Below are 18,109 nucleotides of genomic sequence, written 5' to 3'. Positions count from 1 at the left end.
AATAATATCTAATGAAGATTCTTTATAGTTATAAATGATGTGGCTCATTTATTTAATATACAGTATACACACATATATATATATATATATATATATAAAATAAGAATTTAAGAGAAGATGTTTTAATGAACAAATTTACATAGCATTCTGTGTATTCTTTGAAAAGATTGTTTCAAAGCTGGGGAAAGTGGAAGTGGATTGTTTGCCAAACAAACCGGAAGTAATTAACTTGGAACGTTATCAATCATGAGTGTTGCGGCAGATATAGCACATATATGTGCTTTCTTATCAATTTTGACGTTATAACTTAATTTTGTGTTAAGACACGCAAATAGAAAAAGTAATGAAAATAAAGAAATGGGACATGAAACATGAACATGAGTGATACGTGACGTGGCGACTGGAAGTTTAATCTGTTATCTCTCTATTAGTGATATCATATCAGACGAGAGGATCTGTAGACCCCTCAGTATACGATCTGATCTGTGACTACAACTCAGTTTTATTACTCACAACTCAAGTAAGTTTTAACGTTATTCATATAAATCTTTCGAGTTCCTTTCCAATAAAACTAACAATCTATCTAAAGTTAAGCTTTTAGTTTTATTAATGACAGTTATAGGTTACACATACAAAAGGTGAACGTACAACATGATTTTGGGTATTAAATTCAACAAAATATATCTAAATACAACTTATAAACAAGTCATTGAAAGTTTTACAAAATATAATTGCATCACAACGACTAAAGTTCTTTACGTATGCTACGTAACATTAGTAATGACAGCACACATTTTGACTGTGAACGAGATAATGGAGAATTGTAATGACAATTAAATAAGTACAGGCACTGCTTTGTCGTTATGATTCCAATGATACTCAGTTCCCCTCATTTGGTAGAAAAAGCAATTTGTAATCTTTGCATACACACTTTAAGAAACACTATAATGAAAAGAGTGTGGAACATACATATATAAAACATATTTCAAGTATATATGTATCAATTAGAATTCTTAAAAGTAAAATCCGTCAGTTGGTAAGCAAAGTATCTGAAAAGAACGTACGCTCACCCGATTAGAAAAAAAACATTTAAAATCGAATGAAATTGAGAAAACCAAAAGAAATTTAATAAAAAACAGACATTCATCGGGGATAATGGTTTTGAGTGGATCTGTCATGTTGGCAACACTGACGAAGACAGCGCCCCCTGATGCTCGTGAAACCATGGAACCTAGTCAAGGCGTTAGTCCTCAGGTGTGAGATACCAGTACGTAATACTTAAACTAATTAATTATAATGCATACAGATGCTGGTTCGGGTGGTGATGTCTGTGATGTTGGCGACACTGGCGGAAACGCCCCGACGCCAGTACATAACACTTTAACTAATTAATTATAATGCATAGGGATGCTGGTTCGGGTGGTGTCTGTGATGTTGGCGACACTGGTGGAGACACAGCTCCCCGACGCCAGTACATAACACTTAAACTAATTAATTTTAATGCATAGGGATGCTGGTTCGGATGGTGATGTCTGTGATGTTGGCGACACTGGTGAAGACGGAACCCCCTGACGCTTGTGAGACCATGGAACCCAGTCACGGCGGCAGTCCTCAGGTTTGAGATACCAGTACATAATTATTAAATTATAAATAATGTTTAAACCTTATTTACATAATGGCATTAGTTGTTAAATATATTAACGATAACATTGTTAAATACCTACTGCAAAATACCATATTGCGAAATATATTCCAACCGAACAATTTTTCTTCCTGTGTTTACTATCTATTATTCAAAAATTGGTGTAAAAGTAATAATTACGTATTCCTTCATATCGAAACTCACAGAACGCTCGGTCAGATAATCTCAGTCAACAACCATAACACTCAGTTCTGTAGCTTTATAAATACAAGAAAACTTGTGAAAGGAAATCGTGCAGACTCATCGTGGCTTGAATGGTCTCGATAATTATCCGCCATTTATCGTCCTGCGACAAGGACTCTTCATACGACAGAGGCTCCACCTGAATAGATTTCGCAGAATACAGATTTGTCGAGCTCTTCCAGAGTAATGTTGGCTTAGATGAGTATCCTGTTCCCTGAGGATTTATCAATCAATTCGTGTAACAACTCTTGTATGACAAGCTCTTCCAACAAACGTTCTCTCTAGAATAAGATCAGACCTTTTTTAATAAAAAATATTGGAAAAGACCAAAAATATCTGAATATAGACTCATATGTTGTGCGCAGGGAGAAAGGAAAAAACTCAGTCAAAATTCTTTAAAAATATCATGTTACATAAAAGACATGGTTTCTGATCCAGTTAAAACAGAAAATAACTTCTAGTGCAACATTTCATGATTTTGTGTCCCTCTATTTTACACTTCCAAAAGTAAAAAAGATTTTTTATTTTTTATTTTTTTGTTTTCTTGTTAATACAATATTCTATATTGTAGAATGACAACCTCTGGTTGTACTACAGCGTCAATAATTTAATTGCAGAATTATATATAACAAAAATGACATTGAAAATAAATTATCAAAAGTGGTAGAGTGTGTAATGGAATTAAATTAAGTTGTATTATCTGCCATATAAACATATATTATCAGTTTTCAAAAGTGTAACCTCATCGCTAATTATCACACAAATTGATATTCGGCTTATTGACAAGGATATTGATGAGATAAGGAATTTGTGAGTTTTTCAAATAACAATGTTAACTACGATGGATATTGATAGAATAATTGTGTGATACCAACAATAAAAAGTGTTCCTTTCGTTGTTCTAGGAGATTACTTTCTATTTAGTTGACGATGTGGCATGCTACAGGAAGGACCTCCGCCATTCACATTCTACCTGCACAAGGATACGATAGTGAGCCGGTTGTCAGCGCACTTCGCTATCCTGGGCAGTGAGAGCCAGCACTTCACCGGGTTCATGGTGCAGGCGCGAGACGACGCCTCAGGGTTGCCGGTCGGGCAGTTCGACACAGGGTGTCTCGACATCAACACCATGAACTGCTTCGGCGGTTTCGCGGTACGGGTAATTATGTGGCCTTTATATGTATGCACCACACACTGATAATATATGAGATGAAGAAAACAGAATTTACCGGACATTTGCCATCGTTCAGTGAAACAAGAAATCAGTAACACTACTTTCGAGATCTGCAATCTGATCTCTTCTTCAGGAGAGTTCTGCTGTACAGGTAAAGAACTAACTTAATACATAATTACAAACTAGGTTAAAATAAACAAATCTTACCAAAGCGTTGTGGCACGCCTAAGTCAGGAATTACTACCACCATGTTGTTTGTCAACTTCACTAACTCTAAAAATATGCACTTAATAAAACACTATACACAACACCAATCATTAAAACTGTTTAGAGTTAACCCTATAGGTATAAGGGTTTCAACCTTACATTTATGCAAAAAAGTTAAATTGTTAATGTGTTTAGTTAACTTAAAATGCAAGTTCTCAAGGTCTTTGATTTGTTTACTGGTTCCGGGTCCGTACTGAGAATCAATTCTTTGTTTGAAGGTTATTTTTGATGATGGAATGATTGTGAAGTTTTTTAAGTGCGTGATTTATTCCTTCATCATACCAGATCTTGGAACTAAGTGTTACTGTTTTCTTATATCTCGGAACAAAGGAAAATGTCCGCAAAAATTAATTATTATAACATTATTTATTCCTACGTATCCGTTTGGATTGGGATAAGTATCATTAAATAAATTTCATACTTTATCACAAGATCTCATTCGGTCTCCCTAACCTCGCATCACCAGAATTATAACACGCTCTTCTTCACTTAAACACTTAATTTAAACGTAAATTACCACAAAAACAGGTCATAAATGTAAATCAGGTTTTGGTTCTCCAAATTCCTTCTCTCCAATTTATCCATAAAAACTAAACAGAACGTATCCATACTTTTTAACTCACACTGTGTATGACAGATTCAACAAAATTAACACAAGTTATATCCCATTATTTTGTCGAATTCGTTGTAGAATTAGCCAACGGCACATCGTGAAACTCACACCATCAGAGCAGACGAGTTTAGTATCAGGTGGCGTTTCACACGGGCATTGAACTGTTTCGAATTGTTTATATGCTTGACTGCCTAAGGGAACCTGTTGATTAGTCTGATGCTAAGAACTGACAAACGCACCGATACAAGCAGCCGATAGTGTTGAGTCGGTTGTTCCTAAATCTTACCCCGTAGTTGTGGTCGTTCTTACTTTGAATCATGTCATATTACAAGTTGCAGCACATGAACTACTAATACGTCAAGGCATGGCAAAGACATTATTTAAGCTTTCTGAAAACCTTTGTTTAAAGTTTGTTTTTCACAAGAAAAGTTTGAGAAAGTTCCAGAGTTTTTCCAAATACTTGTCATTTTTGGGTAATACAAAACATCAGAAAACACTGCATTTCGAGATCTGCAATCTAATTTTTTTCTTCAATAATATAAATGGCCTAAAACATAAATACAATCTAGGATGAAATAAATCAACGCACTTAGGATGTTTAACGCACTTAATTACTGAACTGATATGCAATAACCAAGCAGCGTAAATAAGACCTGGGTTGTCTTTCGTTGGCTAATCAATCCTTCTTGTTTTCCTTACTAACTAATTAAAAGGATAATATGACATTGACTACCGTTATATGTTAAAAAGTAGAGAAATTAAAATAGTACATAGCTTTATTTACCATTTTTTATTTTTAAAAGAACATAGATGTTTCGTGTGTATCTTTAATTTGTGTGATTAGTGTATTGTATATTTTAAATCAACCAATGACCCCATAACGAGTGATATAAGTTCTCATGAAGATGGTTTGTCATCAAAACCGGTATCAAAAGACTAAACGGATTGTTGAGGTGAGTTATCGTATATCTCATTCTCATTGATTTATTGTGAAGTATATTAAATTCCTATTACCATTGAGTCTTTTACCACAGTTAATCAATTATTAAAATACTGTCGGTTATCATGTTAATTTTACATTTTAAGTGTAATAACTGATGAAAATAACTTTTAAAACATATTCATACTAGTCCAATGTTTTCTTAATAGCCAATCTCTAGCTCCTCACACTATTGAAGAGCGTAAAAAAAGTCCTGTTATCTAATATTTATTGTACAGTCCTGAATTCGATAATACAGAGAGAGCCTATAATGCGTAATATGGGTTTAGTTTTGTCTGCATTGAGTTTTAGCCTGTTGCCTGCAGTACAAGTGCATCATGCACTTTTATGTTATTCTGTAGTGTTGTATCTGAATGTCAAAGTCGTCGTGTTTTATAATCGATTGATGTCAGTGACAATGCATTGAGATTAAATTTCAAGATCCTCATATTTCATATTTCCTATTTTTTGTCAGTGCTGTGTTCATATCATTAATTTACCCAAAATACATCCCTGTAGGACACCACATGTGACAGGTTTGTTGTCGTCGGCAACGACCCACTGCTGTTCCCACTCATATATGATCCTATCCTTGAAAGGTAAAGGAGGGAATGTAGTTTTGATTAACAACTTTTTTTACAATACAACATATTTCAAAACCCTCATACAGAGCATGCAAAATGCTGATAGGAATGTGGTTTTGCGAAAAGTATTGGAAAATTTATTTAGAGGACGCATTACAGCAAAATACAGCCGGAGCGTAGACAGGATATGATTGAAGTAAGGAAATATATTATCCAATCCTGAAAGCAAAATCGTCAATGAAACGTAGGAATGTAGCCGTAGCTCCTTAAAGGCACACTTAAGAGTGTTATAACTTTGTGAGTAAAGAGTAGAATTTTCGTCTACATGTAACTGTTTATTTCCAGGTTAGGTCATAATTAGAAATTTTCTTTGATTTACTCGGTCAAATGTCGAGAAATGGGGGGAATAGGATACAAATTACAAATTATCTTGTATATATCTTGGTATAAAATTGCCTTATAATCTCCATAAATACATATTTTACCATTGCTGTTTAAAGAAACCACAATTGGGCTTGACCTCTCTAAAACCTAAACTGGTTCTAAAACCCGCTTTTTTAAATTTATTGTTAGTTCCTATTTTATATGTGACTGTTAAGCATAAGGTAATGGACGTGCTCTTCAATTAAATTAGCTTGTGATTCCGTTCAATTTTTAATTCAATTGGAATTTCCTTATAGCACTCTAATAAATATAAAAAAAAACGTGGAATAATTCTTTTTTCAAATTCTAATAACCTCTATATTAGGATATTTGAGCCAGTCAATGTGAACTAAATCACGTTAACACTAAAATAAACTTGTTAAAGCTGAATTTGATATGGTTTTTAAAACCTAAAACAAAATAAGAAGCTATGTAGAATTATTTTCTAAAAATATCCCGGATTGGAGGAACTCTCGGCTCTAAAAGAGTCGGGTTTTACGAAGCTTTCAGGCATTTTTATTCATTGTTGTTATATATAACACACTCGTGTTATCATTATCTTATACTGTATCCCTCTCAGTTTTAAAAGATGATTTTGTGTAATATTTTCCAACCGACTTGCATTGTATCGCATAATGACCTGGCCTTTTTAACTTCAAATAAACAACATTTATAGGGGAAAAAATCTTCAATTACACGTAAAAATAAATTATTCCTTGGAAACAGAACTACTGAAAGTCAAAGACAAGCTTCAAACAAAGAATCATGTAACTATGTTTATATTGTATAACGTGTAACCCATAATTAACCCCTTTAAAATTTATTTAAATTTAAACCATCGAAATACTTAACAGAAAATGTGTAAACGTAAATTTAATACTTATAAAAATCACAAATAAACTTTCCGTATTCACCATCAAATCTCCAAAGAATTCATCACATCTTAAAAACTGATAAATGAGTTTTCTTCAACCAAATTAAAAATTAAAATTAACATTTCATTCATTGAGTTCTTAGAAGTCTATGGAACAAAAACTGTTTTCAAGAGTAATTTTTAATATCAGTCTAATGTAAGCATGTAAACGGCTGTTTATTCAAAGCATTTAAACGACTAACAAAGCGCAGCGCTAAGAAAGGTAAAAAGTGAAATGTCGCAGAGAGTTTTAATCTCAATCTGTCTTCCGCAGTATATTTATATATGTGTGTGTGTGTTAGCACGCGCGCGCTTGTGTGCGTGTTTTTTGCGTAAAAGTAGCTGGTTTACATAACTTTAAATATAATCTGGCGTCAAGATTAGTTAAAAAATACAAATAAAATTGTAACATATAGTCAACCAAATCAAATAAAATCGATAAGAAATTATATATGTATATAATATAATATATTTGTCTTTTTCTATTATTATAATATAAATTTTTTAATTTGGTTTTTTTATTATAATGTATATTCATATACATTATATACATATTTGTTGTGAGTCATGATTTATGCGTTGATTTATTTCATCCTAGATTGTATTTATGTTTTAGGCCATTTATATAACTGAAGAAAAGGTTAGATTGTAGATATATGCAGTGTTTTCTGATGTTTTGTATTACCCAGAAATGGCAAGTATTTGGAAAAACCCTGGAACTTTCTCAAACTTTTCTTGTCAAAAACAAACTTTAAACAAAGATTTTCAGAAAGGTATATATATATATATATATATATATATATATATATATATATATATATATATATGTGTGTGTATATATATATTGCTATTGAATGTAATCAAGTACGTAACCCTTAATTAAATAGTTTTGCTCAAAATTCCATAATAATACACATTCCTTATATATTAAAACAATTAAAATAATTTTTGCAAGAGAAAAAAATGGAGAAATATTTCGGCGCCATTTATTTATTACAAAAAGTTTCTAGCAGCTTTTTAAACGAGTTCCTTTTTAATTAAATATTAAATAACACGCCTCATAGTAAGTGGTGGTCACTAAAATATATTCCAATCTCCTGAAAAATTTCAAAATAGTTGGGCTAAAAGTTTAAAGACCATGTTAGGGCACTGAAGTTGAAGAGATAAACTGTCTTATGACTATTAATGAAATACGCAAGTTTTTCTATAATATCCAAATGTTTTAATGAATAGCTGTAATAATTTTACTAATACTAATAGGACTAATGCTTATTCAACCCCTAAGTGGCTAATCTGCATGAAAAATCTTGTTTGTTTTATGTTTAGTGTATAAGGCACGTGTGTGTCCAATTTCATCTTTGTAGGACATCGGAAAGTAGAAAAAACAACAAAGTTCTTTTAGATTGCAACCCTATTTCAACCCCTATGGGTGGTGGATCTTGATTGAAATTTTGCCTTTTTTATGATATTGAAAAGTTGGAAAATCTATAGTCCACGTAAACTACTATGGATGTTTCATATTCATGTAAATGCTTTAGTTTTTAAATTTAAGCCATGACGCATATTCATGCCAACTTTTTGAGGTATTAAGAAGCGGGAGAATTTGTGATGAGAGTTAATTTAAGGCTCTACCTATTATGTATAGAGATATTTGTTTTTAAAGACGGAGGAGGCGGATCAAACAATGTCATCTTACCCTGATCCAGGAATCCAGTATAGCCTAATCCGATATAATTGGCACGTCCACAGGAAAATTTTCAGAATCTTGTATAATTGTATACTGCAATCTAATGTAACTTTTTCAGAACACTGCAGTCCACCTCAGTTCGGAGCCCAAGTCTGACGCTCACATGCGCTGGCTTCCAGATCTGGACCTTGTTGGGAACGTCACTTTCTTGTGAGTTAAATTTTTGCAGAAACAAACTATTTAAATATGTTTCTAGTTACTGTGAGACCAAGTTTATTGTTTACATGCTTAAAGGGCACTTTTGTAAATATATAACATTATCTTTTCCATGTGCCTTCAGTCTCGCAGATTCCTATATTATTGTAGTTGGAATTATTTGTACGCAAAAAAGACGAGGAGTTTTGGGGGTACAGTTCCCCAGAGTTGTTTACATTATAATTTTATTCATTGTGGGGGAGATTTATTAAACAGTGCATAGAAAAACTGGTCGCACAAGAAATTGTAGCATGTATTACTAATGCTACAGATTATTTTATTCATTGGTAATGAACCGCGTGACTACAGGCATAAAGTTTGACATAAATATAAACCAAGAAAGCTTGAATAGCCCCCTCATTGTATTTTTCGAAAATTTTAAACTTAATTTTATTCACAAGGCCTATTTAATAACACCACATTATCATTAACGATCTGATACAAAATGTCAAACTATTATGAACAAAAACAAATTGAGTACAATATATACTGCTTACTTGGAATGGTTCTATATTACGCGCCTAATAACCATCTGCCGTAAACAATTTTAATTGCGCAGAAATATAAATTTAAAAAATACTGACTGATGTTAAATCTTTAACAGTTTTAGATAAACAATTGTTGATACTTTATGAAATAACTATTATAATGAAATTTATTTGTTTATAATAAACAAATGTTTCGTCAAAAATTTAATTGATCCCTTTTGAAACATGCTACTTTAGATGGTAACGGCACTGTTACAGAACATAACCTTCTAACCTTTTTTATTATACAAAGGGTTTATTAAGCCTCCTTTAAAAACCCAAAAAAACCACATCTGACGTTCAATAAACGAAGAAGAAAAGTACAAGAACAAGACGTACAAAAAAGATTAAAACTAAGATAAGCACTAAGAACAAAAAACGTATTTGCTCACAGGCAGGTAGATTTTACACTGGGGTTTATAAAACTGGAATATTGAAATTTACGGGTTCTAAACAATCTGTTTCATGGAACTTCGAGTATTTAAATTACACTAACTCTTAAACACTGTAAGGTTTCCCCGGCTCATGATACCTATCAGCCTGGCTTGTAGACTGTGCCAACGAAATTTGGAAGATCACTGTTTCTGGCAGCTTCCGGCATCTGGAGAGAGTCTTCTAGGCCTTTTGGAAATCATAGCCTTTTGTATTGTTAGGCATCTGTCAGCACCCGGCCTCTAAGTTCTCTCGGTCTGGAAGAGATCCCTGTCTCTGGCAGTATCCGGCCTTAGAGGGAGTCTGCCAGGTCTTTTTGTTACAAGAGCCTTTGGTAATTCTCGGTATCAACCATCTCCCGGCCTATAAATAATCCCGGTCTCAGAGAGATCTCAGTTCATGTCAGCTTCTAATTAGTGGGTTCTCCTGGTCTTTGAAAGCCCCTAGTCTATTCCTCGGTCATTATTAGTTCTATAGAATATGCTTGTCAATTTTATGTTAAAGTCCACCCATCTACAAGATGTCTACTCGTATAATAGGTGTGTGGTTTCTGATCCTGTGACTCCACCCCTTTTGTTCTGATTGACTCCATCATCGTACTTATTGCCATTCTCTTGTAGAACGTACTTACGAAGTTTCGTAAAGATGCGTTATCATAATTGCACCTGTAATCCCCATTAGCTACCGATTACGTAAATTGTCCTCCTGTGTTATCATCGGCGTAATTACCAATAATGGATACTACCCCTCTCGAAAGTTCGAAATTTTAAAGCCGAAAATATTCATAATATTGATTATTTGAGCATTTTTCTATTATTGTACTGTTATAAAGATACTTTGTTAAAGTAGAACTTGCTCAATTTTTAAACTGGTCGATTCTCGAAGGTGGAGAGCACATTTAATGAAAGTAAACATGAAGTCAGTGATAGTTATTTTGTTGAAGAAACTTTAAGTGAAAGTGACGTTGAAGAAATTCAAGAAAGTATGTGCAAAAGCATAAAATTTAAACTTGGGTGTGGCCAAGGCAAGATTAGCCAACAATTACTGGTAGACCAGGAGTATATTTAATTGTTGCTAAACAACTAAATACTTTAAATATACGGTAATACAATACAATTTATACAACTTTCATATGGTAGTTTGATATATTAAAATTGACTCTAAGCACCCACACAAGGATTTACTTTAAAAAATTAATACGGAACTTGAGGGTAAAAATATTTTTATTTTATTTGTTAACCAAAGAATGGTGCGTAGAGAATGTAAAAACACACCCATTGCAAGTGATCCACTTAATTATTTTACTAGTAGACTTGGAGCGTATCTAATTGTTGCTAAGTAACAAAATACTTAAAAAATAAGGTAATAAAATACAATTTTATCACGATATATGGTTGTTTGATGTATTAAAGTTGACTCTAAGCACCCAAACAACGATTATCATAAAGAAACAAAACGGTACTTTAGGGTAAAAGTATTTGTATTTTATTTGTTAATCAATGGATGACACATAGAGAATGCAAAAACGTTTGCACATTGCCATAATTGGATTAGAAATCTACTTACATAGCTACGGTAGAATGAAGTATTAAGAAAGAAAACATTCTGAAGAGTAGCTTGCCATGGTAATGTAAAGAAAAAGCAATGTTTTGCGGGCTTCTGTGATATAACTACTCAGACATTATATACACTCAAGTGTTAATGGGTTTGATTTAAAAAAAAGGAGAACAATACCAGTAATATTTTATCACTAGAGAATTATCTTTTAGAGATGTGGTATCTCATAAAGGTCAAGTCAACTTTTCACAGAGAGGATGTAAAGTACAGCTTTGTTAAGATAATTAGATCAGCTTGTCAATATGGTGAAACCGAAACCGAGTCTTTGAAACACAATTCCAACTCTTGAATTTCCTTCGGTGAAATGGAGCCTGCTAAAGATGTCAAAATAAGTAAGAATGTTGAGGATATGAGTGTGGCTTTGAATGCTATATTTAAACATTTTACCGGGTATTTATAATTGAAGTAAAACATTTTATTTATGTAATGGAGCATTATAAAGTTATCAGGATAACATTGGTGAGATGATAAATTTCGGTTTTTGAAACAAGATTAATCCTACTCGCTAATCCTACATATAGTAAAAATGAATAAATGAAAATGATTAAATAGAATTATATTTTTCAATTATATTCTTTAGTTGTAATTAATAACAATTGTCAATGTCATATAAGTGTAATCGATGTCGTGTGAAAGTAAGTGGCAACTGTAGAACATAGCCTTACAACATCTTCACTTAAAATTATTTTTTTTATAGGCTATAGGAAAAGTAGTTAAATGTTATAATAAAAAATTGTTTTTTAGTATTAAATTTAACTACATGGGACAATACTGACGGTTAACATTAATTAAGTACTAAGTTATTACAACTTCTTAAAAGCCACTTTTCCCTGCGTTTATGAGTTTCTTCTTTTGGGATTAAAGTACTTGATGTATTTTAGTTTACCCACATTTCAGAAAATAGTTCCTGAAAAAGGGATGTTTTGTGTTAGAGGAAACTTGATGAACTTTCTTCCCGATAACAAATATTTACTTTGTGCAGACAAAAACACCTGGAAAATAACGGGTAAACCTTATTTTTTATTTTATATTATAAATGAGGAGAAAATATAGGTAGCACTGTATAAGAAATTGGTTCTCATAAGTTTTTGTGTTGCAGTGCAACGGTGGCCCAGTCCCGGAAAGTTTTCTGGGTGAGGCATCCTGCGAGAAAAATTGCAAGTCATCTTTGACGTCGCCTGATCCTCACTTAGTCCTTAATCTGCAATTATACATTTGTTTAATTTATAGAAACTAATTTAAAATAATTTAATCGTACATTGTAAAGTAGTAAAAGCTATTGTTATATAACATAGCATATATTATAATTTAGCCCTGACACATCCTTAAAGGCTTTAGTATATGTGGGTGGAGGTGGAAGAAATTTGGTAGGTATAGGGCAATTCCTTATTATATAAAATAATAAATAGATTGCAATAGTAAGTACAGGGTGAGTTACGTAAGTTTTCCTCAGATATATTTAGAGAAAGGTTGGATCAATAGACAAGAAACAAAATACAACCTCCTCAAAGAATTAAATGGAATATATTTCAGTAATTAAACTCAAATTTAAGGAAAAACATGTGCCGAAAATAGAGGTCCCTTATTTAATTACGTAACTAATATTTCAAAAACGAAACTGTCACGTACCGCCTAGTGCAACGTGTGGAATCTGACACCTTTACTGATTGACTCCTGCAATCATTACTCCACAACTGCCAGAAGAGATAAATAAAAAGCCATAAAAGTGGTAAAGAGGTTAAAAACGAAACTCCTTGCATTTTTTCGACATTAGATACACAAAGGATACAAAGGAACTCAGTCTATTTGCCCAGCAGCAATTCAATGTAGTCTAAATGAAGAGATATTCTCATTGTCTCATCAGTTGCACAACTCGTTATAAGAAGACGTTTCAGACACCATATTTTGATTTGGCACGGCGAGGTAACAAAGAAGAGGGAGCGTAGTTCCACATTCACTTGATATGCATGAGGTAACGTGTTATTATAGTTCAATTCGCGCGGTGCGGCGTAGTGAGATTTAATCAATGGCGAGGTGGCAAATGCGAAGTAGCGTAGTTCCACATTCACTTTATATACATGAAGTAAAGTGTCATTATAGTTCAATTCACGCGGTGCGGCGTAGTGAGATGTAATCAATGGCTAGGAGACATAGGCGAGGGAGCGTAGTTCCACGTTCTCTTGAAATACAATGAAGTAACGTGTTATTATAGTTCAATTCGCGCGGTGCGGCGGTGCGAGATTTAATCAATAGCGAGGAGACATAGGCGAAGGAGCGTAGTTCCACGTTCACTTGATATACATGAAGTAACCTGTCATTATAGTTCAATTCGCGCGGTGCGGCGGTGCGAGATTTAATCAATAGCGAGGAGACATAGGCGAAGGAGCGTAGTTCCACCTTCACTTGATATACATGAAGTAACGTGTCATTATAGTTCGATTCACGCGGTGCGGTTTAGTGAGATTTAATCAATGTGTACCGTTGTGCTGGCACATGAGGGGTTAGCTTTGAAATTTAAACTTTTATGAAGGTTCAAAAAATAATAAAAAATCTTCTGAAATAAATAAAGTTCAAACTAAAATAAAACTTCTTCTTAAAAATAATTACTGGATTTAAAATTAAAATAAAAACTTCTTGATAACTTTTAAATTCAAACTTGTAATATATTCGTCACTCACTCCAAAAATATACAAAGTTCTTGCAGCTTGTCTTTTATTCAATTTTCAAAATTCAAAACTTTCGCACTCTAATCTGATCTGGAAATTCTTCACTTTAATTTATCTTCAAAATTCAATTTTATTTGTTACTAATTTTCTTTACTTTACTTTAAATATTACTTCTTTTCAGTGTTAGAAATTGTTATTATAAAAATGCTTTAGTGTTAGAGAATTAAAAATAATTGCTGAAAGCATCTGTAACAACCACAAAACTCTTTTAGTATTTTTACATAAAATTCTATATACACGTGCTCACTGCACCAACAAGTTTTATATTGCACAGATCATAAGGACGAGTTCCTAAATTCCCATTTAATTTAATTTTTACAATATTTCTTTCCCCAAAATTATTCAAAATAACTAAGAATGAATATTGACTGTACTCCAGTTAAAAGTTCACTTACCCGCAGGTTCGATGACGATTAGCAAAAAGATTTACTCTAAGCACTATCAAAGTCTACTCTTTACTGTAACTTCTGATCAACTGAGACGGGAGGTACGGCACGTCTACCTCATCCCACCTCTCAATTTAGTTATCAAACACTGCCATCTGTGATGCGCGCCTCGCTGATAGCAGCCTCTTTTGCACAGTCCAGCCCTTATCATTCTTCTGGGCCTACACCTTCCACCGGTAATCCAGTGACCCCAGAATTATTATTTAATACAATCGGTACAAATGGCGAGGGAGCGTATTTCCACATTCACGTAAAGTACAACGATGTCGTGCTGTTGCTTTGTTTTGTGTGAAAAATACGAGCACTGCCGCTTCTAGTGGTTTGCTTTATGGTTTATGCAGTCCTTTCCGAACTTTTGTAATTAGGAAAAAATTTATAATTTTAATATAAATGTTACAATATTTTTTATAAATTTTACACATAATAGTATTTAGCCAATAGAGGGTTAATGAACCTCAAGGATTTATTGGCGCTGAAATGCAGCGTATAAACAATGTCATTGCAAGGTTTCAATGATCCCAGTTTCCCTCGGGCCCTGAATTACTCCCAAGGGCTCTCGGGCTTCTTGACTTTGTTCCCGATGTGTTTGGACTGTTTCTGTAGGACATTATTTCAAAATCAAAGTTTGTAGTCTTCTTAGTGAAAGGTTTTTGATAGAGCCCTTTGAAATTTAAAAAAATAATAGGCATATATCTGGCTTGTACTGTTTAGTGTCCATGGATAAGAAATGTACGCATATCAAGTACGAATAAATTAGATTTCTGGTACTCTGATGAAGAAAATATATACATATGAAGGTCTTGAAACCTACTTTCGTCCAGTTCAATACGTTGATATTATCTTGTTGCTCTGATAACGGAAATATTCAAATATATTGGGTTTCAAGGCATATTTCAGCCAATAGACTTCTACTACCATAACTTGTGCTATATTTCCAGTCTAACATTTTTCAAGTGCCATAGTTTGAGTTTGCATTTTTTATAAGCAATGAATAAAATATACATACTTACAAATTAAAAAATACTATAATAAAAAATGGGGTTTTTCTGCCATTTACTATCATTCTAATTTATTTACGTTTCCACAGTTGATTTAACGTTATTGCCCGACCAAAAAATGTCTAGGTTTCGAAAACAAAGTAATTTCAAATATTTTTGTACGAGTTTTTGTACGATATTTCTAGTGCTATAATTGATTTTTATTGTTTATCCAGATCATGACACTCACGCAAGCTTATAAAACTACTAAGGTTAAAAAGCATTCACTTTCCATCGCTTGTGGTCTGCTTCTGGCCTAAGGGGATGAGTGGAAAATCCTTGAAACTAGCTTCGATTAACATTTCGAAACAATCTTTTGTTATAAACTTTATTTAATAGGAATCTTGTTGTGTATTACATTGTATGCCGATAGGCCTTGTGTCAAAACAATTAAAACTATTGGATAATTGTGAGTTTTCTTTTATAAATATAATATGAAATATATTTTTATAATCAACTGATAGTGCCATAAGTAATAGTTGATAACATGAAATGCACCATTGAAGACTTTTAAAACATCTAATGCATTGGAAATATATCAACACTCGTAAACCCCCCACCCCCATAATCGATAAAGCTGTGAAAGTTTGCACATACGGCAAATGGTTGGCTTCCACGACATCCTTATGTATAATTTTTACTGTGGCTTAAGGCAAAATAGAAGAATAAAAATTAACGTGCCTTAATGAGCCATTATTTCCCTGACTACAGTCCGAAAGGCATCACGACTTATACTGGGTGCATTTTTAAATTAATGCACATCTTCTAAGAAAAATAGATTTATTCATCCAATTGTAAAAAATTGTTCATACGGAGCCAATTCGGGCTTTAAGAACGCCGGGTCACCACGGGAGTCTTGTTCTGGATCAGGTAGAGGGTGACGACGAAGGCCGTGTTGCCGTGGACATTGTTGTGGTGAAGCTTGAAGACGTTTCTGATTTCAGGCCTGACGCGCGCTACCCGTCGACTCAGTCTCTTGAGCACCTCCAAGTAAAAGGCTGCGTTGTCAGTTTGTCCTTACATTGCAAACTCAAAATAGACAATCTTCGAACGTGAAAGAAGACAATCAGGACTGTTTTAATACGAGATTTGCCCATGCTCTTTGGGGTTTGGGAGAAGACTGTGTGTGCCACCTTTCGTATTGAGATCTCAAAATCCATTCCTCCTCAAAGGCCTGTTGAAGCATTTGATAAGTTCCCAATACATTTGTACAAAGCCGCATACAAAATTTGATCGCGTACCGCTGTTACAGCTTCCTGATCTTAGTAGGTTTATCAGCTCTATGCATATTTTCTTCGACTGAATAACATAAATCAATTATGGCACTGAAGATAGCCTATCTTACACTGAAAATACATTGCAAGAGCCAGTAATAGACGCTTTTAGACTTCAGTAGGTTTTCTGAGAATTGTATACTTATTATTAACTTTATTTATACAATTCTATATCAGGTTAATGATCATATAAACCTATTTTAATGTTTTCCTGATCGTGTTATCAAGACAAAATCAGCTACGGATTCATTGGAATATGGAATACTCATACAGGTGCAAAACCTGATGTAAGAGCCAGTTGCAATTTCTGTTAACCTCTGATCCTCCTAACTAAGAAACCTGAAATAATATGTTTCTGATGCATCTACATACTTTTGAAAAATATTGTTGGCTTCGTGATTTTAGATAATAATCACCGTACTGTTATTAAGTGAATCTATGTTAAACATTGCCTACAAACTATGGCTATAATAGGTAACAGCTAGTTATTAGCAAAAAATATTATATTTAAATAACAGAGAGGTTTGTTCATAACAATAGTTTGGCGAGGTATATGAGACAAACAAAACAGTATTCAGGAGCAGTTGGAGCACTAAACAAAGCCAGCCACTACAGTTATCGGGACTCATATTTTCACACCAAAACAAAGCAACAGCGCGGCATTGTTATTGTATACCATGTGAATGTGAAAATACTCGCCCGCGGCTGTGTCACGTCGCCAAGGCGTATCTTATTGTGTCGCACCGCGCGAGCCGAGAGTTAACTGTTTACGAGAGTATTTCGGGAACCGATTCTACAAAAAACAATTCCAAGTTAATTCATCTAAAACAACACATTAACTAAAATGCTAATTGGCGTAGTCTTTGTACTCCAGTGTATATATTGCTGCTCACCTGAGCGGAAGGTGAAGTGAACTTAACATTCCACTCACATTGTCATTTTTACTTAGCCATATTGAAAAAATATATGAACAGCTAAACATGATTACTTTTCTTGTACTATTCTTTTAATATATTTGCATATAAGAATTTAGATTTCAAATCAAATTTTAACATTATGGAAGATAGACCTGAAATCAAAATGCAAAATATAGAGATATAGAGGGATTAGATAACAAAATTTTGTTGTTAATGTAGAATATAATTTATTTCATAATGGTATATATATATATATATATATATATATATCTAATTTCCGAATTTCAATATTAAATACAGTTGAGGAATACGTACATAAGTACGTAACATCGATTATCTTTGACTTACGATGTG

General features: G+C 33.3%; 1 protein-coding gene across 2 annotated transcripts; it reads left to right on the top strand.

The window, feature by feature from the left end:
- Nucleotides 1–387: 387 nt before the first annotated feature.
- LOC124371083 (putative defense protein) lies at nucleotides 388–12,649 on the top strand. 2 transcript variants are annotated; one of them, XM_046829395.1, is made up of 5 exons: nucleotides 388–520; nucleotides 1,510–1,615; nucleotides 2,831–3,043; nucleotides 8,643–8,734; nucleotides 12,455–12,649. In XM_046829395.1, the coding sequence occupies exons 2-5, from the start codon at nucleotides 1,511–1,513 to the stop codon at nucleotides 12,525–12,527; spliced, it is 483 nt and encodes a 160-aa protein (XP_046685351.1). In that variant the 5' UTR covers nucleotides 388–520; nucleotide 1,510; the 3' UTR covers nucleotides 12,528–12,649. The 2 variants fall into 2 exon arrangements, with proteins under 2 accessions (XP_046685351.1, XP_046685352.1); XM_046829396.1 differs by having other exon boundaries at nucleotides 396–520; nucleotides 1,509–1,615; nucleotides 2,831–3,037.
- The last annotated feature ends 5,460 nt before the right edge of the window (nucleotides 12,650–18,109 follow it).

Source organism: Homalodisca vitripennis, unplaced genomic scaffold (genome assembly GCF_021130785.1).
Source record: "Homalodisca vitripennis isolate AUS2020 unplaced genomic scaffold, UT_GWSS_2.1 ScUCBcl_932;HRSCAF=3902, whole genome shotgun sequence".
In the NCBI taxonomy this organism is placed as follows: Eukaryota; Metazoa; Arthropoda; class Insecta; order Hemiptera; family Cicadellidae; genus Homalodisca; species Homalodisca vitripennis.
This window is presented reverse-complemented; position numbering and strand designations above follow the sequence as displayed.

Bases quoted from the DNA above. Each gene is read 5' to 3' on its own strand.
- LOC124371083 (XM_046829395.1), top strand. From the start codon at position 1,511: ATGCTGGTTCGGATGGTGATGTCTGTGATGTTGGCGACACTGGTGAAG. The intron at 1,616-2,830 runs GTTTGAGATACC...GGCATGCTACAG, and splicing joins GTCACGGCGGCAGTCCTCAG to GAAGGACCTCCGCCATTCAC. The intron at 3,044-8,642 runs GTAATTATGTGG...TAACTTTTTCAG, and splicing joins TCGGCGGTTTCGCGGTACGG to AACACTGCAGTCCACCTCAG.